Raw genomic sequence first — 24,108 nt, 5'->3', positions numbered from 1 at the left:
CCTGCTGTCACACCATGGGCTATTAATTTGTATCAGCAGCAAAGGATCTTGTATAGGCACTGTCCCACAGACAGGATAGTATACTGAATTCCATTAAAGACGCACCACTCAATTTTCAGTTGATATTCTATCACATGTGTAAGGTTGCTATAAAACACACAATAATCATAATCTTTGTGTTAAATTTGTTAGTTTTATATTGACTTCCAGAATACATACAAAATCAGTTAAATGTGGGGTTTTTTTTCTTTTCTCATATCCTTTTTATAAGCTCAAACTCGTGCGTTTCCAATGTAGTCCAATATGCAAACTACGGCCTTTGTTTCACCAGTTGTGGTGCACTGGCTGGAAATAGCCCAATGGGCCCACCGACAGGGATTGATCCTAGACGGACAGCGCATCAGGCAAATGCATTAGAACTGGGCTTCATGCCACGCCCATTTTATTTTTGATGTACATTTACAGTGCACAAAACTGAAGACTTTTATGTCGCACATCAAATAGCCACAGTTTAAAATGTGTTGAAGTGTCATTAAAAAGTCTTTTTTCTTTTTCTTTTTTTTATTAAAAATTAAAAAAATTAAAAATTGGAGGAAATTTGTGTGTTTTTGAGGATTTTTGGGGGTGTTTTTTTTATGGGTTGGGGGGGGGATGAATGGATGGGTGTTTTTTGTGCTTTAGTTTTGTTGTTGTTTTTTTATACAAGAGATAGTATACATCTCCATCCATGAGTTATCATTAGCAGAGGGTACAGTATCACTAATATCTATACCAACACCTATCTATCAAAGCACACACATTTACATCTCAGCTTTGCGCATTGTCCATAATATCACAGTAGTTAGCACCGGTGACTTTTAATTATCTCTCTGTTTGTCTTCGCCAGAAGAGTTATTGCAATGGCTACTCTATGATCATTAGCAGTGTTGGGTGGCTAATCTTTGGCCATGTATGCAGTCACATATATCTACAGCTTTTCACTGTCTGGCTTTGTCAGGCTGCAGTTACACTGTGTGTGTTTGTGTGTTCTCTTAATATGCCTTTGGTTGCTTTGTTAGTCAGACATATGATGCTCTTGGTAAAATTGATTGTAGTAACTCTATGCCCAGTGAAAACAGAGCAAGGCGTTGCCTTTTTGCAGAAGGTATTTTCAGGTTGCTTTGCCGAGGAGGATTTCTGTAGTTGCAGTCATTCGTAATTTTTGTCTTATTTGTTTACATTACCATAGTGTGACACCCAATAGCCGATGTATTTTTCGTGCTGGGGTGTCGTTAAACATTCATTCATTCATTCGTAATTTTTGTGGGTGATCTACGGAAGATTGAGAAGAAAGTAAAAAAAAAAAGGATTTTTTTTTTTTTTAAACTGAATTGTGCCAAAAAATGCTACTACAAGACAATGTTGGGGTTGTTGGGGTGGGTTTTTTTGGTGAAAAGACTTTCAGTGTTTTTTCACTGGTTTTAGTCGTGTGATTTTACCGATGCCTGGAAAATGCTTAGCACTGGGTGAATGTTCAAAGCTGGTGTAAAATTTGTTTCATGGCATGGATTTTCAAAATTCCGTGAAGACGTTTGTGGTTTTTTAGTGATGAGATTTGATGATTTCGTCATGTGATTTTACGGATTATTTTACTGCTACTGGAAAAAAAAGTGTTTTGTGTTTGGCACGGAGTTGTATTTCAAAGATTGTGTAAAAAAAAAAGTGATTGTTTTTACATTGGTGCTGGAAGTTTGTGTCTTTTAGTGGCAAAACTTTCACATGATTCAGTTCTGTGATATTGTGTGATATTTTACATAGTTTGCAACAAATACACATGTATGCTTCATACTAATACATATACTACTGGACGGAGTTTCAAATCAGGTGTAAAAAACGCAACATTCCTTGGTATGTGGATTTTTAAAACATTGATGCAAGAAGTTTGTGTTTTGTGATTAAACTAACATTTGTTTCATTTGTGCGATGTTCATTTATGAGTCTACGTAAGTTGGAAAATTCATTTTCGTATTTAGCATTAGTTGGATTTTCAAATCTGGTTTTTAAAAAAAAAAAAAAACTTCCACATTTGTTGGAGTTACATGGATTAAAACTGATACAGGTAGTCTGTATTATTTAGTCACGAGACTTTAACTGGTTTCGTTTGTAAGGTTTTGGTGTGTGTGATTTTACATTAGTTGCAAAAACCTCTTTTTTTCATATTTAGTACTAGGTGGATTTTCAAATCTGATGTAAAAAACATTTCTTGGTACGATTTCTGTATGCGATTTTACATTATTTGGAAAATACAGTTTTCATACTGAGTGGATTTTCAAAGCTGACGTAATAACACATTTCTTGGTGATACTGGATTTTTCGACAAGTTTGTGTTGTTTTCTAATCACTATGGAGACAGAAGACATGAAGTGGATCTTTTACGCTGTGTGTCCATGTCGGTCAAGAAAACCCAAGGTCAAATATGAAATATCTGAGAACAAATCGGTAAAAAGAAATTGTTTTTAAAAATTTTGTGTTTTCTTATATTCAGATTTGTTGGGAATATAGTGTTTGAAGTTGCATATCTGTAATTATAGAATTCTAAGTGGTATTTTCTAAAATAAAGAATTCAAAGATGCAATGTATGGAATATAGAATTCAAAGTGTTATTTTAAAAGAAATAAAGAATTATAAAAATGCATTTTCTGGAATTTAAGATTTAAAGGTGCATTGAATGCAATATAGAATTCAAAGTGAAGAATTGTCTAGAATTTAGAATTTAAAGGTGTATTGTATGGAATATTGAATTGAAGCTCACGTTTCAGATTTTTTTTTTTCGTCATACCTGGGTTTTATTGTTTATTATGAAAGCTGAATTTATCCATTTTTATTGTGTTGTTTGATATATATTTAACTAAAATGGTAAATTTTGTCTTACTGGAAAGTTACCTATATTTAAAGCATTACAAGGTGGAGTTTTTTAAGGCAAGAGTTTGCATTTAACTTAATATTAAACAATATCTAATACATTGGTGTCCACATACTAACACATATATTATGAAAATAACACTTTCAGTTGAATAGGCTCTTTGCAGTGCAGGCAAAGATACCAAGTGTGAAGAATTGATAAAAATCATCATCTTTTCTTTTTCTAACTCATTTTCATGCTTATATCTAATGAAGGTTCAAGCACGCTGTCCTGGGCACAAACCTCAGCTATCTGGGCACACACCTCAGCTATCTGGGCACACACCTCAGCTATCTGGGCACACACCTCGGCTATCTGGGCACAAACCTCGGCTATCTGGGCACACACCTCGGCTATCTGGGCACATACCTCCGCTATCTGGGCACACACCTCGGCTATCTGGGCACACACCTCGGCTATCTGGGCACACACCTCGGCTATCTGGGCACACACCTCGGCTATCTGGGCACACACCTCGGCTATCTGGGCACACACCTCGGCTATCTGGGCACACACCTCAGCTATCTGGACACAAACCTCAGCTATCTGGGCACAAACCTCAGCTATCTGGGCACAAACCTCAGCTATCTGGGCTGTCTGTCCAGGACACTGGGTTAGTTGTTAGTGGTTAGTGAGAGAGAAGTGGGTGTAAAGGTCTTACACAGGGCTTCTAGATAATGGTAGCCCAACTCCCATAGCTAGTGATATTCAATGTTAGGCTAGTAAATAACTACTACTGCAGTGCCTGATGGCTAGTGAAAAAAAAAAGAGTCAAATGTTGCAGTTAAGTCTATTTTGTAAATATGAATATCCTGACCCCACCCCAACACCCAATTTTAGTATTTTTAATCTCTGTCTCCCTCTTTAGGTGACATACATGTATCTGATTATAACTATTATTTAGTAAATTATATTAACTTACTGTAAAGTCGGGCTAGTTAATTTTTAATTGTGGCTAGTAAATTTAAAAAATCACTTATCCCATGGCTAATGGATTAAAACATTTTTGTAGAATCCCTGTCTTTCACCTACCCACTGCGAATCCTGTACCTACCAGCCTGTAGTCCGACGGCTTAACCACGACACCACTGAGGCCGGTCATCATCTCTATCAGAGATAGGCGGGAGTAGCCCAGTGGTAATGTGTTTGCTTGATGCGCGGTCGGTCTGGGATCGATCCCCGTTGGTTGGCCCATTGGGCTATTTTTCGCTTCAGCCAGTGCACCATGACTGGTATATCAAAGGCCGTGGTATGTGTTATCCTGTCTGTGAGATGGTGCATATAAATGATCCCTTGTTGCTAACCGAAAAGAGTAGCCCATGAAGTGGCGACAGTGGGTTTCCTCTCCCAATATCTGTGTGGTCCTTAACCATATGTCCGACGCCATATAACCGTAAATAAAATGTGTTGAGTGCTTTGTTAAATTAAACATTTTCTTTCCTTTCTCTCTATGAGGGTCTTTGAGTGATTATTCACCTGAAACCCTTCATGGCATCATAAACTTGTCTCAACATAGCTCATGGCAAACCCTGTGTTCGTCTTACAGAAAGATAGATAAACATATACATATAGAACCAACAGTAACACGTGACTCTGGGTTTGGCAGTGCTGTCAAGTGGAAGTATCTCTTGAGAATGCTGTGGGCCAGATGTACCTAAACACATCTTGTAGACGTGGTTGGATATACAGTGAAACCTCTCAAAACCGGACACTCTGTAACACAAACTATCTGTAAACCGGAATTCTTCCAAAATCGGACATTTTTCACAGTCCTTTTCAAAAAAAATTTTTAGTACAGAACTTTACATCTCTGAACTGGATACCTCTTGAAACCGGACATTTTACTTGGTCCAAAGGGTGTCTGGTTTAGAGGGGTTTCAACGTATATTAAAATAATGCTTCCAGTCATTAACGTGTAATGCCATCAAAGACTTGAATACCGTTTTCATGATGTGAATTAAGTACATGTCAATATGATGTTTACAGACATTTTTTTGTTGTTGTTGTTGTTGTTTAAAACATATTTGGTATTATTATTCGGGGGGTGGGGGGGGGGGGGAATAACCTCCTGTTGTAAATGACGTTCCATGAATGATGCATCCAAGGGTTTGGAATGCGTTGTCTTGTTTGTGTAAAAGGGTTGAGATAAAAGACCATTTGAGTAATTTGATGAGTTACGTTCGTGTCCTGTGGGGAAGGGAGGACGGTTACTTTCCTGTACTTGCTCCATTCATTCACGGGTTCATTGATCTACCAGTACTCAACATTCTGTCAATCCAATAATTCTTCCATCTAACCATTCAATCATTTATTTTTCCATTCATTCAACCATTGATCAATCCAACCATCCATCCATCTGTCCATCCATCCATCCATCCATCTGTCCATTCATCTGTCCATACGTCCATCCATCTTTCCATCAGGCTATCTACATTGTGTATATGTGTGTATATATATCGTTGATGCCTACTTTGTTACTCTTGCCTTGTATGTGACATAAACAATATCAAACCAATGTCTTTTATTACCACAAATATAAAACACCATGGTATGTGTTGTCATATCTGTGTGACTGAATATATATGAAAGACTGTTGCATAAAACTTAGCAGGCTTCTTACTAACATTCTACAACAAAGGTTACAATGACTATTTGGGTTTGTTTCTTTTCTATACAACACCATCTATTTCTGTGTTTCATTGTCATTGTTGACTCGTTTACTTTTCTTTTCTGGGGGGGTTTCTGTGTTTTTTTCTTTTTCTCCGCTTTCTTTTCTTTCCTTTTTTTTGTTGTTGTATATATATGCAACTAATTTGTCTGTGTAGTTTCCTGGCTGGGCACAACAAGCTCATTGTCCAACAAAAAACACCTTTAATTAATCTGCTGTGAAGTTACACTTTAGAACATACCTGTATTATAAAAGTATTTGTGTTGAATTCACACAATAGCGACAATGAAATCTTTTGGTCGCTGGCATTCTCTGACAAGTCTGAAATTAAAATGACTGTATTTATTTTAACTAATAAACAGTCTTCGCCAGGAAAGGTGAGTGATCACTACCGCTCTCCTCTAAAACTCGCCTGGAAAGTCTTAGGAGAGTGGCAAATTGATCCTCTTGATTAATTACAGTAAAATTTTTAAAGGGACATTCCTGAGTTTGCTGCAATTTTTAAGATGTTATTGACTAACTGAGACTTTTTAATGATTGTAATTACATATCAAATATATTTTTCTGCATAAAATAGTGGCTGTACATTAAACGTGTTTCTGGTCGTTCTAATATTTGTACAAGGTTAAATTTCATTTTATTTCCTAAAATATTATTTGTTTGTACGTACGAAATTATTTGAAGACAAAATCCAGTTTGGGCTTCTTACAACTATTATGTCAACCAGAAACACATTGAATATACAGACAGTGATATTCTAAACAAGAAAATATGTTTATTATGTAAATTTAATCGTAGAAATATTTTATCAGTCGGAAACATCTTACAATGCAGCAAACTCAGGAATGTCCCTTTAATACATTTTATTAGAAACTTCATGTGTTTGCTCAACTAGAACCATTTCAGGAGAGATTTATTCTCAGCTTGCCTTGATTTTGCTCAAGGTCAAGGTCAAGAGTTTTAATATGCATGTTCAGAACATGTTGTAGCGCACATCTGTCATGGGCGCAAGTGTCGACTTACACCAACTGTTCCTTCCAAGACAGGATTTTGCTCATGGTGGAGACTGAATACATGTCTCTACTTCTTTCTAATCTCATGGTTTATAGTATGCCCAACTTAAAATATTGTTAAATTTCTGTATATAAATACACTGTAGTCTGCTGCTGTTATACCGTTTATGTTTTGTTCATATTAATTTTGTTTACATTAATTTATCTCTAACATGCATTTTGTTTTCAGAAACAGATACAGCGTGGAGTTTGGATTGGAGATGAAAGGTTTTAATCATACAAAGAACAACGAAGAATTAAATATTATAATGGTTTCATAGATTTAATCTTTGACGAAAGTTCATTAACATATTTGTTTTTGTTTTCAGAAATATTGCTTGTCTACTGGTTCAAGACTATTTTTTTTTTGGGGGGGGGGGAGAGGTTGGGGTTTTTTTCCTTCAAAAACAAAAATACAAATTAAACTTGCTTCTTTAAATTTAAATATTTTGAAACGAGTTCCACTTTTTTAAATCTTTTTTTTCTTCTTTTTTTTTTAGGACCAGGCAGAACAGGCCCAAAATGTCGATTCTGCAGGCTCTCCTCCGGTTGCCATGGCAACTCAGAAGGGTCCCCTGGAAGCAACCAGTGAGGAGCCGGAGCCGGCCCAAGACATAGAGATACCTCCCCCGATGGAGATCCAGGACCATTCCTTCAAGACGAGCCAGGAGTCGCCGCCCGAAGAAGTCTCCGCCAAATTTGTAAGAGTTTAAAGTTGCATTGTCAGGAATCTAGAATTTAAAGTCACATTGTAGGGAATAAGAATTTAAAAGTTGCATTGTCTGGAATATAGAATTTAAAGTTGCATTGTCTGGAATATAGAATTTAAAAGTTGCATTGTCTGGAATATAGCATTTAAAGTTGTATTGTTGGGAATATAGAATTTAAAAGTTGCATTGTCGGGAATATAGAATTTAAAGTTGCATTGTCTGGAATATAGAATTTAAAAGTTGCATTGTCTGGAATATAAACTTTAAAGTCGCATTGTCTGGAATATAGAATTTAAAGTCACTTTGTTTGGAATATTTAGTTGAAAGTCGCATTGTCTGGAATATAGAATTTAAAGTTGCATTGTAGGGAATAAGAATTTAAAAGTTGCATTGTCTGGAATATAGAATTTAAAAGTTGCATTGTTTGGAATATAGAATTTAAAAGTTGCATTGTCTGGAATATAGAATTTAAAAGTCGCATTGTCTGGAATATAGAATTTAAAGTCACATTGTTAGGAATATAGAATTTAAAAGTTGCATTGTCTGGAATATAGAATTTAAAGTCCCATTATTGGGAATATAGAATTTAAAGTTGCATTGTTTGGAATATAGAATTTAAAGTCACATTGTTGGGAATATAGAATTTAAAGTCTCATTGTTTGGAATATAGAATTTAAAGTCGCATTGTCTGGAATATAGAATTTAAAGTCACATTGTCTGAAATATAGAATAAAAATAGATTTGTCAGAAATATTAAACTTAAAGTCGCATTGCCTGAAAAATATGTAATTTAAAGTCGTAATTTCTGGAATACAGAATTTAAAGTTGCATTGTTTGGAATATAAAATTTAAAATAGCATTGAACATTGGGAATATAGAATTTAAATTTGTATTGTCTGGAATATAGAATTTAAAGTCACATTGTCAGGAATACAGAATTTAAAATTGCGCTTTCGGGACTGTAGAATTTAAAGTCACATTGTCAGGACCACAGAATTTAAAATAATATTGTTGGGAATACAGAATTTAAAGTCGCGTTGCCAGGAATATAAAAATTAAAGTTGCATTGTCAATCTTTGAGAAAACTATTTGCATTTTTCAATTACTAGCATGTGATCTTTTATATGCACCATCCCATAGACAGAACAGCACATACCATGGCCTTTGATATACCAGTCATGGAGCATTGGTTGGGACTGGCAAAACCCAGTTGCAGAATTAGTCCACCAACATAATTTGATCTTTCGACCCAATACATCTCAAGCAAGCACTCTAATGGGGTTATGAATGTAACAAAAACTGAGGGGAGTGATTAATTGCTTCTCTAACAGATTATGGGGAGCCGTTTAAGATATTACCATACTGATACTATTATATAAATTCACATGCTGGGGGGGAGGGGGAGGGTTGCTAAAATTATGCTCCTTGGAACTAATTTCAGGGAGTGATGGGGACGAGTGATGGCTCCCCTTAAATGGAGAGGTCTGGAGAGAGAGTAGTATTACTTAATATATAAAAATGCAAGGGGGGGGGGGCTAAATATTATTGGAATTAATTTAAGGGGAGTAATGGGGAGCGAGAGTTCTAGAGAAAGTGGAGTATTAGTTAATTCATTAATTTTTTTGCTTGATGCACAGTCGGTCTAGGATCGATCCCCGTCGATGTGCCCCCCATTGGACTATATCTTGTTCCAGCCAGTGCTCCACAACTGGTGTAGCAAAGATTGTGGTATGTACTATCCTGTCTGTGGGATGGTGCATATAAAAGATCCCTTGTTGCTAATTGAAAAGAGTAGCCAGTGAAGTGGCAACAGCAGGTTTCCTGTCTCAATATCTGTGTGGTCCTTAACCATATATCTGACGCCGTATAACTGAAAATAAATGTGTTGAGTGCGTCGTTAACATTTCCTTCCCTCATTCATTCATTTCAACTTAGTTTTGTGCTTAATTCCAATTAAGGTTCAAGCACGCTGTCCTGGGTACACACCTCAGCTATCTGGGCTGTCTGTCCAGGACAGTGGGTTAGTTATTAGTGGTTAGAGAGAGAGAGAGAGAAGAGGATGTAGTCGTCTTACACCTACCCACTGAGTCGTTAGAGCTTGCTCTGGGTGGGAGCCGGTACCGGGCTGCGAAACCTGTACCTACCAGTGTGGTAGTGGTTAGTGAGATAGAAGAGGATGTAGTCGTCTTACACCTACCCACTGAGTCGTTAGAGCTTGCTCTGGGTGGGAGCCGGTACCGGGCTGCGAACCCTGTACCTACCAGTGTGGTAGTGGTTAGTGAGATAGAAGAGGATGTAGTCGTCTTACACCTACCCACTGAGTCGTTAGAGCTTGCTCTGGGTGGGAGCCGGTACCGGGCTGCGAACCCTGTACCTACCAGTGTGGTAGTGGTTAGTGAGATAGAAGAGGATGTAGTCGTCTTACACCTACCCACTGAGTCGTTAGAGCTTGCTCTGGGTGGGAGCCGGTACCAGGCTGCGAACCCTGTACCTACCAGTGTGGTAGTGGTTAGTGAGATAGAAGAGGATGTAGTCGTCTTACACCTACCCACTGAGTCGTTAGAGCTTGCTCTGGGTGGGAGCCGGTACCGGGCTGCGAACCCTGTACCTACCAGTGTGGTAGTGGTTAGTGAGATAGAAGAGGATGTAGTCGTCTTACACCTACCCACTGAGTCGTTAGAGCTTGCTCTGGGTTGTGGGAGCCGGTACCGGGCTGCGAACCCTGTACCTACCAGTGTGGTAGTGGTTAGTGAGATAGAAGAGGATGTAGTCGTCTTACACCTACCCACTGAGTCGTTACAGCTTGCTCTGGGTGGGAGCCGGTACCGGGCTGCGAACCCTGTACCTACCAGTGTGGTAGTGGTTAGTGAGATACAAGAGGATGTAGTCGTCTTACACCTACCCACTGAGTCGTTAGAGCTTGCTCTGGGTGGGAGCCGGTACCGGGCTGCGAACCCTGTACCTACCAGTGTGGTAGTGGTTAGTGAGATAGAAGAGGATGTAGTCGTCTTACACCTACCCACTGAGTCGTTAGAGCTTGCTCTGGGTGGGAGCCGGTACCGGACTGCGAACCCTGTACCTACCAGTGTGGTAGTGGTTAGTGAGATAGAAGAGGATGTAGTCGTCTTACACCTACCCACTGAGTCGTTAGAGCTTGCTCTGGGTGGGAGCCGGTACCGGGCTGCGAACCCTGTACCTACCAGTGTGGTAGTGGTTAGTGAGATAGAAGAGGATGTAGTCGTCTTACACCTACCCACTGAGTCGTTAGAGCTTGCTCTGGGTGGGAGCCGGTACCGGGCTGCGAACCCTGTACCTACCAGTGTGGTAGTGGTTAGTGAGATAGAAGAGGATGTAGTCGTCTTACACCTACCCACTGAGTCGTTAGAGCTTGCTCTGGGTGGGAGCCGGTACCGGGCTGCGAACCCTGTACCTACCAGTGTGGTAGTGGTTAGTGAGATAGAAGAGGATGTAGTCGTCTTACACCTACCCACTGAGTCGTTAGAGCTTGCTCTGGGTGGGAGCCGGTACCGGGCTGCGAACCCTGTACCTACCAGTGTGGTAGTGGTTAGTGAGATAGAAGAGGATGTAGTCGTCTTACACCTACCCACTGAGTCGTTACAGCTTGCTCTGGGTGGGAGCCGGTACCGGGCTGCGAACCCTGTACCTACCAGTGTGGTAGTGGTTAGTGAGATAGAAGAGGATGTAGTCGTCTTACACCTACCCACTGAGTCGTTAGAGCTTGCTCTGGGTGGGAGCCGGTACCGGGCTGCGAACCCTGTACCTACCAGTGTGGTAGTGGTTAGTGAGATAGAAGAGGATGTAGTCGTCTTACACCTACCCACTGAGTCGTTAGAGCTTGCTCTGGGTGGGAGCCGGTACCGGGCTGCGAACCCTGTACCTACCAGTGTGGTAGTGGTTAGTGAGATAGAAGAGGATGTAGTCGTCTTACACCTACCCACTGAGTCGTTACAGCTTGCTCTGGGTGGGAGCCGGTACCGGGCTGCGAACCCTGTACCTACCAGTGTGGTAGTGGTTAGTGAGATAGAAGAGGATGTAGTCGTCTTACACCTACCCACTGAGTCGTTAGAGCTTGCTCTGGGTGGGAGCCGGTACCGGGCTGCGAACCCTGTACCTACCAGTGTGGTAGTGGTTAGTGAGATAGAAGAGGATGTAGTCGTCTTACACCTACCCACTGAGTCGTTAGAGCTTGCTCTGGGTGGGAGCCGGTACCGGGCTGCGAACCCTGTACCTACCAGTGTGGTAGTGGTTAGTGAGATAGAAGAGGATGTAGTCGTCTTACACCTACCCACTGAGTCGTTAGAGCTTGCTCTGGGTGGGAGCCGGTACCGGGCTGCGAACCCTGTACCTACCAGTGTGGTAGTGGTTAGTGAGATAGAAGAGGATGTAGTCGTCTTACACCTACCCACTGAGTCGTTAGAGCTTGCTCTGGGTGGGAGCAGGTACCGGGCTGCGAACCCTGTACCTACCAGTGTGGTAGTGGTTAGTGAGATAGAAGAGGATGTAGTCGTCTTACACCTACCCACTGAGTCGTTAGAGCTTGCTCTGGGTGGGAGCCGGTACCGGGCTGCGAACCCTGTACCTACCAGTGTGGTAGTGGTTAGTGAGATAGAAGAGGATGTAGTCGTCTTACACCTACCCACTGAGTCGTTAGAGCTTGCTCTGGGTGGGAGCCGGTACCGGGCTGCGAACCCTGTACCTACCAGTGTGGTAGTGGTTAGTGAGATAGAAGAGGATGTAGTCGTCTTACACCTACCCACTGAGTCGTTAGAGCTTGCTCTGGGTGGGAGCCGGTACCGGGCTGCGAACCCTGTACCTACCAGTGTGGTAGTGGTTAGTGAGATAGAAGAGGATGTAGTCGTCTTACACCTACCCACTGAGTCGTTAGAGCTTGCTCTGGGTTGTGGGAGCCGGTACCGGGCTGCGAACCCTGTACCTACCAGTGTGGTAGTGGTTAGTGAGATAGAAGAGGATGTAGTCGTCTTACACCTACCCACTGAGTCGTTAGAGCTTGCTCTGGGTTGTGGGAGCCGGTACCGGGCTGCGAACCCTGTACCTACCAGTGTGGTAGTGGTTAGTGAGATAGAAGAGGATGTAGTCGTCTTACACCTACCCACTGAGTCGTTAGAGCTTGCTCTGGGTTGTGGGAGCCGGTACCGGGCTGCGATCCCTGTACCTACCAGTGTGGTAGTGGTTAGTGAGATAGAAGAGGATGTAGTCGTCTTACACCTACCCACTGAGTCGTTAGAGCTTGCTCTGGGTTGTGGGAGCCGGTACCGGGCTGCGATCCCTGTACCTACCAGTGTGGTAGTGGTTAGTGAGATAGAAGAGGATGTAGTCGTCTTACACCTACCCACTGAGTCGTTAGAGCTTGCTCTGGGTTGTGGGAGCCGGTACCGGGCTGCGAACCCTGTACCTACCAGTGTGGTAGTGGTTAGTGAGATAGAAGAGGATGTAGTCGTCTTACACCTACCCACTGAGTCGTTAGAGCTTGCTCTGGGTTGTGGGAGCCGGTACCGGGCTGCGAACCCTGTACCTACCAGTGTGGTAGTGGTTAGTGAGATAGAAGAGGATGTAGTCGTCTTACACCTACCCACTGAGTCGTTACAGCTTGCTCTGGGTGGGAGCCGGTACCGGGCTGCGAACCCTGTACCTACCAGTGTGGTAGTGGTTAGTGAGATAGAAGAGGATGTAGTCGTCTTACACCTACCCACTGAGTCGTTAGAGCTTGCTCTGGGTGGGAGCCGGTACCGGGCTGCGAACCCTGTACCTACCAGTGTGGTAGTGGTTAGTGAGATAGAAGAGGATGTAGTCGTCTTACACCTACCCACTGAGTCGTTAGAGCTTGCTCTGGGTGGGAGCCGGTACCGGGCTGCGAACCCTGTACCTACCAGTGTGGTAGTGGTTAGTGAGATAGAAGAGGATGTAGTCGTCTTACACCTACCCACTGAGTCGTTAGAGCTTGCTCTGGGTGGGAGCCGGTACCGGGCTGCGAACCCTGTACCTACCAGTGTGGTAGTGGTTAGTGAGATAGAAGAGGATGTAGTCGTCTTACACCTACCCACTGAGTCGTTAGAGCTTGCTCTGGGTGGGAGCCGGTACCGGGCTGCGAACCCTGTACCTACCAGTGTGGTAGTGGTTAGTGAGATAGAAGAGGATGTAGTCGTCTTACACCTACCCACTGAGTCGTTAGAGCTTGCTCTGGGTGGGAGCCGGTACCGGGCTGCGAACCCTGTACCTACCAGTGTGGTAGTGGTTAGTGAGATAGAAGAGGATGTAGTCGTCTTACACCTACCCACTGAGTCGTTAGAGCTTGCTCTGGGTGGGAGCCGGTACCGGGCTGCGAACCCTGTACCTACCAGTGTGGTAGTGGTTAGTGAGATAGAAGAGGATGTAGTCGTCTTACACCTACCCACTGAGTCGTTAGAGCTTGCTCTGGGTGGGAGCCGGTACCGGGCTGCGAACCCTGTACCTACCAGTGTGGTAGTGGTTAGTGAGATAGAAGAGGATGTAGTCGTCTTACACCTACCCACTGAGTCGTTAGAGCTTGCTCTGGGTGGGGAGCCGGTACCGGGCTGCGAACCCTGTACCTACCAGTGTGGTAGTGGTTAGTGAGATAGAAGAGGATGTAGTCGTCTTACACCTACCCACTGAGTCGTTACAGCTTGCTCTGGGTGGGAGCCGGTACCGGGCTGCGAACCCTGTACCTACCAGTGTGGTAGTGGTTAGTGAGATAGAAGAGGATGTAGTCGTCTTACACCTACCCACTGAGTCGTTAGAGCTTGCTCTGGGTGGGAGCCGGTACCGGGCTGCGAACCCTGTACCTACCAGTGTGGTAGTGGTTAGTGAGATACAAGAGGATGTAGTCGTCTTACACCTACCCACTGAGTCGTTTCAGCTTGCTCTGGGTGGAAGCCGGTACCGGGCTGCGAACCCTGTACCTACCAGTGTGGTAGTGGTTAGTGAGATAGAAGAGGATGTAGTCGTCTTACACCTACCCACTGAGTCGTTAGAGCTTGCTCTGGGTGGGAGCCGGTACCGGGCTGCGAACCCTGTACCTACCAGTGTGGTAGTGGTTAGTGAGATAGAAGAGGATGTAGTCGTCTTACACCTACCCACTGAGTCGTTAGAGCTTGCTCTGGGTGGGAGCCGGTACCGGGCTGCGAACCCTGTACCTACCAGTGTGGTAGTGGGTAGTGAGATAGAAGAGGATGTAGTCGTCTTACACCTACCCACTGAGTCGTTAGAGCTTGCTCTGGGTGGGAGCCGGTACCGGGCTGCGAACCCTGTACCTACCAGTGTGGTAGTGGTTAGTGAGATAGAAGAGGATGTAGTCGTCTTACACCTACCCACTGAGTCGTTAGAGCTTGCTCTGGGTGGGAGCCGGTACCGGGCTGCGAACCCTGTACCTACCAGTGTGGTAGTGGTTAGTGAGATAGAAGAGGATGTAGTCGTCTTACACCTACCCACTGAGTCGTTACAGCTTGCTCTGGGTTGGAGCAGGTACCGGGCTGCGAACTCCATACCTACCAGCCTCATGTCCGATGGCTTAACCACGACACCACCGAGACTGGTTATTAGTTAATGCCTTGTACCCAGTTTATATAGTTAACTGTCCAGCTCTGTGGTGAATTGATTTATCTTCTCACTATGCAGTACGAACATATTTCAATTGAGTTTATTGCATCAATAGTTGTAATTGGCACCGCCATGACAACTGGCCTCAAGGGACTGGCGGAGTATAAAGAGCACACATTAATAATGCGTCATTAAAGTGATATCGTCCAGTAGGTATAATATATCCAGTCTTTTTCATTTGTACCGGGGATGTGATATAGTCCAGTGGTAAAGCACTCGCTTGATGCGTGCTCAGTCTGGGAGCGATCCTCGTTGGTGAGCTCATTGGGCTGTTTCTCATTCCAGCTAGTGCTCCACAACTGATATATCAGTTAAAAAGAGTGGGATGTGGCCCAGTGGTGAAGCACTCGCTTGATGCACTGTCTGTCTGAGATCAATCCCCATTGGTGGGCCATTAGGCTATTTCTCATTCCAGCCAGTGCTCCACAACTGATATATCAGTTGAAAAGAGCGGGACATAGCCCAGTGGTAAAGCACTCGCTTGATGCACTGTCTGTCTGAGATCAATCCCCATCGGTGGGCCATTAGGCTATTTCTCATTCCAGCCAGTGCTCCACAACTGGTATATGAAAGGCCGTGGTATGTACTGTCCTGACGGTGGGATGGTGCATATAAAAGATCCCTTGCTACTAATAGAATAATGTAGTGGGTTTCCTGTCTAAAACTATATGTCAGGTAAATGAATGTGTGTGTTAAACAAAGCCAAACTTTTAAACGTTAAGTAGCGGAGGGATGTAGGCGAGTGGTAAAGTGGTAGTGTGGTCTGTCTAGAATCCATCTCCAACGGTGGATCCATCGGGCTATTTCTCGTTCCAGCCAGTGCACCACGACTGGTGTATCAAAGGCTGTGTTTATGTCCTATCCTTTCTGTGTGATGGTGCATATAAAAGTTCCCTTGCTACTAATGAAAAAATGTAGCAGGTTTCCTCTCTAAGACTAAACAAGAGGAGTTTCCCAAATAATTTATGGCTAAATATGGCGTGAATCACCATCTTTGTTTCGTTGTCGGTTGTCTGCAAAGAATTATGGGAAAAACTTGTGTGTTGAATGTGTGCGCATAAAACAGTGATGTCACTAGTTAATGTATGTGACACACTTAAGATTCTCTCCTAAAATACTCTCTTTTTTTCCACTAGTAAATGGAATTATTTTATTTGTAATTTTTCATAGGCATCTAGCTGAATGTATAAACTTTGTTTCAAAGCAGAAGTTATTCAATATTTTTGGCGGGAACCATCATTATTGCAACTTTGACATAGTTCCTTTAATCTACATCTCACAATGGTGATATATTCTATTGTTAGTGTTGGTCGTTAAAGGGACATCCTCTAGTTTTTAAACACTAAGGCATATTTTTTACTATTAGAGCCGTTTTTTTATAACTGAAATCATACTTTACTTAGATTTTATTGTTTAGATGATCCATTTCTGTACATTCAGAGTGTTTTTGGTCATCCTGATGATTTTAATGTCACAAAAGGCATTTCTCATTTTTATAAAAACGCACATGTGTCTGAGAAGTAACAGTTATGGAGACGAGTTTTAGTCTATTTTTAGAGGGTATTTCATCATTTCAAAGTCACAGACACAGGTCTCACTCAATTGTAACTTTATCCAAATGTGATACAGGTTTGTACATTAACTAAACTTAGTATGTACAGTCATCTCCACTTATTTGCACATCGGTTTATAGCATAATTCGGTTAATCGACTATTTTCATCCAACACGGAACCATTTGCCCTTATAACACTACAAAACATCCGGTTAATTGCACAGACTACAGGCTATATATCGGTTATTTGCACATATAAATAACGAGTTGTTTTTTTTGTGTGTGCTAAATTAATGTCACAAATGACTGAGAATGTCTATCAAACTTTGGCAAAAAAAACTCAAATAAATCACCGATTAATCTGTTTTGTTTGATCTCACTGTGTGGTAAGCCGACTGTAATCGCTGTTTACAGAGTCGACGTGTGACATGCAAATGAGATGGTGTGCACGTTACTACTGGTGAATCACAATACCCAACTACAAGATTTAAGAATGACATAATTAAGTTGAATAAACCTAAGACCTAATGTTTTGTTTGCAATATATTGCTGTTAATCAGAGGCCATCTCAATAACAGGTAACTCTCCGACTATTATTTTTAGAAGTACCGCCTGTGCGCTTGTACGCATGTGCACTCAACTATTGAGGCCCTATTCGATTGACGTGTTCAGGGCAATCATTGTTCTGTATCAATTATTACATTATGTTGAGAAGCCTTGTTAATAATTAAAAGATTACAGATCAATTGTCCTAGGCAGTTATGTTTTTAATAAATGTGACCGAGAAAGGGTTGTTGTTCACTTATTCATTAGATGCAGTGTACGCTATATTTGTTAAACGCAAAAGAAACGATTTATCACTTGCTTCCCGGAAAATGTAGCGGAAAAAAGACTGTTGGGGGGAGGTCGTCAAAAAAACAAACATAACAAAGACCGTTATTTATGGACCGTCCCTAAGTTTCTGCTATATTGTTAGACACCAATCAGTCGGACCGCACCATGAAGGTCAGTCAATTGTGTTAGACCGGTCATGCATGCAATGCAGACTGCTGGAACTGATAACGACTCGCTCGCCGAGCTGAACTTTAATTGCTTAACAATAGCAAAGTCATTATTTGGGGATCACAAATAATACCAAAGCTTGCCCTATCTTTTGGGATGGAAAGAACACCATACCAGCAAATTCATACAAGTTCACGTAATTCTATTCGGTCAATCGGTAATTCCGGAAACTGACGTAATTTTGTAAACACGTGCACCGATGAAATGTGAACGTTTTGATGGTTCTGTTGTTTCAAGTTTATCTCATTAACTACATGGCTAATACACTTTGTTTACACTAGTGGATGGTCAGTGTTTTTTTTTTTAATGCACAAAGTTTGTGTTTTTAGAAAACGACGCCAGTTTGTGTTTTTAGAAAACGACGCCCAGTGACGGCCGTTGTTGGTTTTTTTTAAAATTATTTCTGGTCTGGCAGATTAAAACAAAAACGTCATGCTAATTATATATATATATATATAATGCGGTACTTCATACCGGAACTATTACAGTTAACACATGTCACATGCAGTTGGATATATATAAATGTTAAAAAATATATCTATCGATATATATATTTTTTAACATTTATATATATCCAACTGCATGTGACATGTGTTAACTGTAATAGTTCCGGTATGAAGTACCGCATTATGCTAGACTGTCTCCCATGCCACTTTGTAGTTGGATGGCTGTTACAAAGTGAAAGTCGGTACTCTATCGGTTAATCGACTAACCCGGTTAATTGCACAAAATCGAGCAGCACCGAGGGTATGCAAATAAGCGGGTTCGACTGTATTTTCATGGGCTGAAACTAGGGTCTGTCCCTTTAACTAAACTTAGTGTGTATTTTCATGGGATGAAACTAGGGTCTGTCCCTTTAACTAAACTTAGTGTATATTTTAATGGGCTGAAACTAGGGTCTGTCCCTTTAACTAAACTTAGTATTAGTTTTCACGGGTTGAAACTAGGGTCTGTCCCTTTAACTAAACTTAGTGTTAATTTTCACGGGTTGAAACTAGGGTCTGTCCCTTTAACTAAACTTAGTGTGTATTTTCATGGGATGAAACTAGGGTCTGTCCCTTATTGTGTATTTTAATGGGCTGAAACTAGGGTCTGCCCCTTTAACTAAACTTAGTGTATATTTTAATGGACTGAAACTAGGGTCTGTCCCTTTAACTAAACTTAGTGTATATTTTCACGGACTGAAACTAGGGTCTGTTCTGTTAACTAAACTTAGTGTGTATTTTAATGGGTCTGTCTTGCCTAAAACTTGAATGCATGTAGGCTTATCTGTATTTTATTATTTCTCTGTCAGTGAATAATGCATTAACCAAATACCTTGTTCTTAACACAGTAGAGAAATTCTAAAACAAGAGAGAGAAAAAACCGTTGACGATTGGCAAATGCATTAACAACATTCCTCCATTTCTTCTCCTTCAGGCTTCGACCCTGTCTCTGAAGGCTCAGCCAGAAGCAACAAGTGCCATGGATTTGGCAAATGAGCTTGAGAATCTCGTAAAACAGAGAATGGTAAGTATATATAAGCATTGCTGCATACCTGCACCTACATGTTGTCTGAAACAACGGTGGGTGAGGATGGAGGTGGGTGGGTAGAATCTAGACAAGGTAATGCAGGGTATTATACAGATAGGTAAAACATTACACTTTTAAACTGAATACCAGAGATGTACCTGGACTGAAATAATGGGGTGTTTGAGTTGGGGGAGGGGGAGGGGGAGGGTCGGTGGGCTAGCAGTAAGAAAAGAATTAGGACATAACGTCTTTTCCAGCTAGGTAAAAAAAAAAGGCCTTGTGACACCACTCCTCACCCCCCAAAAAAAAAAAAAAAAAGTTTGGCCCTGAATACCATTTATTCATTCTATATTTGTTTGGAATTTATATCTGGTTAAAGTTTTAGCACACTGCCTTAGACACACACCTCAGCTATCTGGGCTGTCTGTCCAGAACAGTGGGTAAGTTGTTAGTGGTTAGTGAGAGAGAAGCCATTAAACTCGCTCTTGGTGGGAGCCCGTACCCGGAGGTGAACCCAGTACCTACCAGCCTTAAGTCCAATGGTTTAATACCATCAGGTTGGCTATAACTAATATATATATATATATATATATATATATATATATATATATATATATATATATACACATGTAGTTTGTTGAAGAATACTTTAAGGAATGAAGGCTAAAATGATTAATGGCTTTGTGCTGTGTTTATAACTGTGTATAACTAATTTATATAATTGAGGGGACGTGATTTAGCTCAGTGGGTTGAGTGCTCACTTGAGGTTCTTGCGTTGCAGAATTTAACTACCTCGGTGGATCCATTCAACTGATTGGTATGTGCTATCCTGTCTGTGGGAAAGTGCATATAAAAGATATCTTGCTGCATTAGGGAAAATATAGCAGGTTTCCTCTGATGACTACGTGTCAGAATTACGAAATGTTTGACATCCAATAGCTATGATTAATTAATCATTGTGCTCTAGTGGTGTCATTGAACAAAACAAACTTTATATAAGTGAGCAATCTATTACCTGGATGCACTTTTTTTTTTTTTTCCGCCAGATTTAGAATTTGAGTGCCGGATTTGTTTTGGTGAATTATGAATTGAGTTTTGTTTTTATTTTCGCCAGATTTAGAATTTGAGTGCCAGATTTGTGTTGGTGAATTATTAATTGAGTTTTGTTTGTAGGAGCCATCAGGGGACCTTCCAGCACGGTCTGATAGTGGTGGTGAGGAGGACGAAGAACGTTCAGAACAAGATGCAGAAGCCGACAAAGAAAAATACATCAAGAAACGACAGTAAGTTCACACAGTTTGCACACATAACACATTCATTCACACTCACACCCACACATGCGCACGCACACACAAATACACACACACACACCACTTGCACAAACACACACACACACACAGACACGCGCACACATACAGAACACACAGAACAAGTTGGCAGAGTTTATACACATGTACACATGCAAGCATAAATGCGCATGCACACACACACACACATACATACACTTACACATAGTGACGTATACATGCACACACACACATACATACATACATACACTTACACATAGTGACGTATACATGCACACACACACACATACATACATACATACACTTACACATAGTGACGTATACATGCACACACACACACATACATACACTTACACATAGTGACGTATACATGCACACACACACACACATACATACACTTACACATAGTGACGTATACATGCACACACACACACATACATACACTTACACATAGTGACGTATACATGCACACACACACACATACATACACTTACACATAGTGACGTATACATGCACACACACACACACATACATACACTTACACATAGTGACATATACATGCACACACACACACACATACATACACTTACACATAGTGACGTATACATGCACACACACACACATACATACACTTACACATAGTGACGTATACATGCACACACACACACATACATACACTTACACATAGTGACGTATACATGCACACACACACACACATACATACACTTACACATAGTGACGTATACATGCACACACACACACATACATACACTTACACATAGTGACGTATACATGCACACACACACATACACTTACACATAGTGACGTATACATGCACACACACACACATACATACACTTACACAGTGACGTATACATGCACACACACACACATACATACACTTACACATAGTGACGTATACATGCACACACACACACATACATACACTTACACATAGTGACGTATACATGCACACACACACACACACTTACACACATACATGCACACACACACATAGTGACGTATACATGCACACACACACACACATACATACACTTACACATAGTGACGTATACATGCACACACACACACATACATACACTTACACATAGTGACGTATACATGCACACACACACACATACATACACTTACACATAGTGACGTATACATGCACACACACACACATACATACACTTACACATAGTGACGTATACATGCACACACACACACATACATACACTTACACATAGTGACGTATACATGCACACACACACACACACATACATACACTTACACATAGTGACGTATACATGCACACACACACACATACATACACTTACACATAGTGACGTATACATGCACACACACACACATACATACACTTACACATAGTGACGTATACATGCACACACACACACATACATACACTTACACATAGTGACGTATACATGCACACACACATGGACATACACCTACAATTATGCATGCACACAAATGCACATATACTAACACACATGCATGCACACACGTACACGTACACGTACACATACACATACACATACACACACACATACACATACACACACACACAAACAATATTCATATTCTGGTATTTATAAAATAAACATTGACGTTATTTTGTTTTATTGTACAGTTATATTCCCCACATGTTTTTAAGTCCCGCGAAACAAACACTCACATAGCATGCATCATCTGATAGTCAGCATGGGTTATTTTTAAGTGTGTTAACCGTATAGCCCACAGGATGTACCTGAACAATACATGGGGAATTACCGTAGATGTCAATAAATGTGATATTTGTCATATCATCACATATTGGAGTCGGCCGAGGACAGGATATAGCCCTGTGGTAAATGATCCCTTGCTGCTAATCGAAAAGAGTAGCCCATGAATTAAGTGGCGACAGCGGGTTTCCTCTCTCAATATCTGTGTTGTCCTTAACCATATAACCGGAAATAAAATGTGTTGAGTGCGTCGTTAAATAAAACATTTCCGTCCTTCCTTCTTTAAACATTTGCTATACTTTGTGTTTTCAGATACGTGTTGCAGGAACTGGTTGACACTGAGAGAGACTATGTCAAGGATTTAGGCTGTGTTGTTGAGGTAATGGTCATTCAAAGGGCCACTGATACACTTGAATGTTCTCCTTTTAAAAATAAGTTTTATTTTATTTAAAAAAAAAAAAAAAATTATTATTATTATTATTAGTTTTTTAAATTATTATTAGTTTTTTTTAGTTTTTTTAGTTTTTCATAAACATAATTGCCCCAAATATTTAGTTATGGTAACATCATAAATGGGTTTCAGAGCTTGTTAAAAACGCTGTAGAAGACGTAGGACTTTGTAAATAACATGATTCAGACAGAACAATATGTATATCTACAACAATGATATATAGAGCGATGTTCTTGTACCTAGGATGGTGTCCTTGTACATAGAGGATTCGTCACGAGTATTTTTTAATATGGAAAACATCAACCGAGTCTATGTTAATCGGTATTTGTCAAGGCTCTGCCGAAACAAATACCTATTAACTAGACGAGGTTGATATTTACATATTAAAAAACAGGAGTAGCGAATTAAATTTTAATTAAATTTTGAGTAAATCACAGTACTAAAGTCACCGCCTTTGGTAATATGACGTTATCATGATTAGCACAAATTAGTTTGATGTCACGCATTTCAACTAAATCTTTGAAAACGTTACATTCAGGTACACGGGTCTTGTTGGCTTGTAAGCAAATGACCCATCCACAGCAGCACATTATCTAGAGACCTTGCAAATTTGCATACCATTATTAACCGGGTTAATACAGTAAAATTATCACAAGGGTTTATGACGTGGATATCATGGGTAAGTTAAAGGATAAAGCATTATATAACTGTTGTAACCTGATTATATTAACTTAAAACTTGCATGAGAATTTTTTTTTTAATTGTTTTTATTTAAATTTAATTATTTATTTATTATTTAGATTATTATTATTATTTTTTATTATTATTATTATTTATTTTTTAATGTTATTTTTTTTTTTTTTTTTTTTTTTTTTGAAAAGAAATCCTGTACTAGTGTCTCTGTGTTTGTAGGGCTACATGATCTTGTTAAAAGAGATGGATTTACCAGAAGACATGGAGGGCAAGGACAAGATAGTGTTCGGAAATATTCACCAGATATACGACTGGCACAAAGAGTAAGTATCACCTAAACTTCAGATGTCTGGTTAAACAATGTGCTGGGGTGTCAGTGTTCGGAAATATTCACCAGATATACGACTGGCACAAAGAGTAAGTATCACCTAAACTTCGGATGTCTGGTTAAACAATGTGCTGGGATGTCAGTGTTCGGAAATATTCACCAGATATACGACTGGCACAAAGAGTAAGTATCACCTAAACTTCGGATGTCTGGTTAAACAATGTGCTGGGATGTCAGTGTTCGGAAATATTCACCAGATATACGACTGGCACAAAGAGTAAGTATCACCTAAACTTCGGATGTCTGGTTAAACAATGTGCTGGGATGTCAGTGTTCGGAAATATTCACCAGATATACGACTGGCACAAAGAGTAAGTATCACCTAAACTTCGGATGTCTGGTTAAACAATGTGCTGGGGTGTCAGTGTTC

General features: G+C 40.9%; 1 protein-coding gene across 1 annotated transcript in view; it reads left to right on the top strand.

Moving 5' to 3' along the window:
- Positions 1 to 24,108, top strand: part of LOC121387390 (kalirin-like) — a 270,398-nt gene that overhangs the window by 181,824 nt on the left and 64,466 nt on the right. The window contains exons 40-44 of the mRNA XM_041518493.1: positions 7,162 to 7,362; positions 19,062 to 19,151; positions 20,328 to 20,437; positions 22,519 to 22,585; positions 23,570 to 23,673. Coding sequence (XP_041374427.1) covers positions 7,162 to 7,362; positions 19,062 to 19,151; positions 20,328 to 20,437; positions 22,519 to 22,585; positions 23,570 to 23,673 — 572 coding nt within the window. The remainder of the gene's footprint in view (positions 1 to 7,161; positions 7,363 to 19,061; positions 19,152 to 20,327; positions 20,438 to 22,518; positions 22,586 to 23,569; positions 23,674 to 24,108) is intronic.

The sequence above is a fragment of the Gigantopelta aegis genome, chromosome 13 (assembly GCF_016097555.1).
Source record: "Gigantopelta aegis isolate Gae_Host chromosome 13, Gae_host_genome, whole genome shotgun sequence".
Lineage (NCBI taxonomy): Eukaryota > Metazoa > Mollusca > Gastropoda > Neomphalida > Peltospiridae > Gigantopelta > Gigantopelta aegis.
This window is presented reverse-complemented; position numbering and strand designations above follow the sequence as displayed.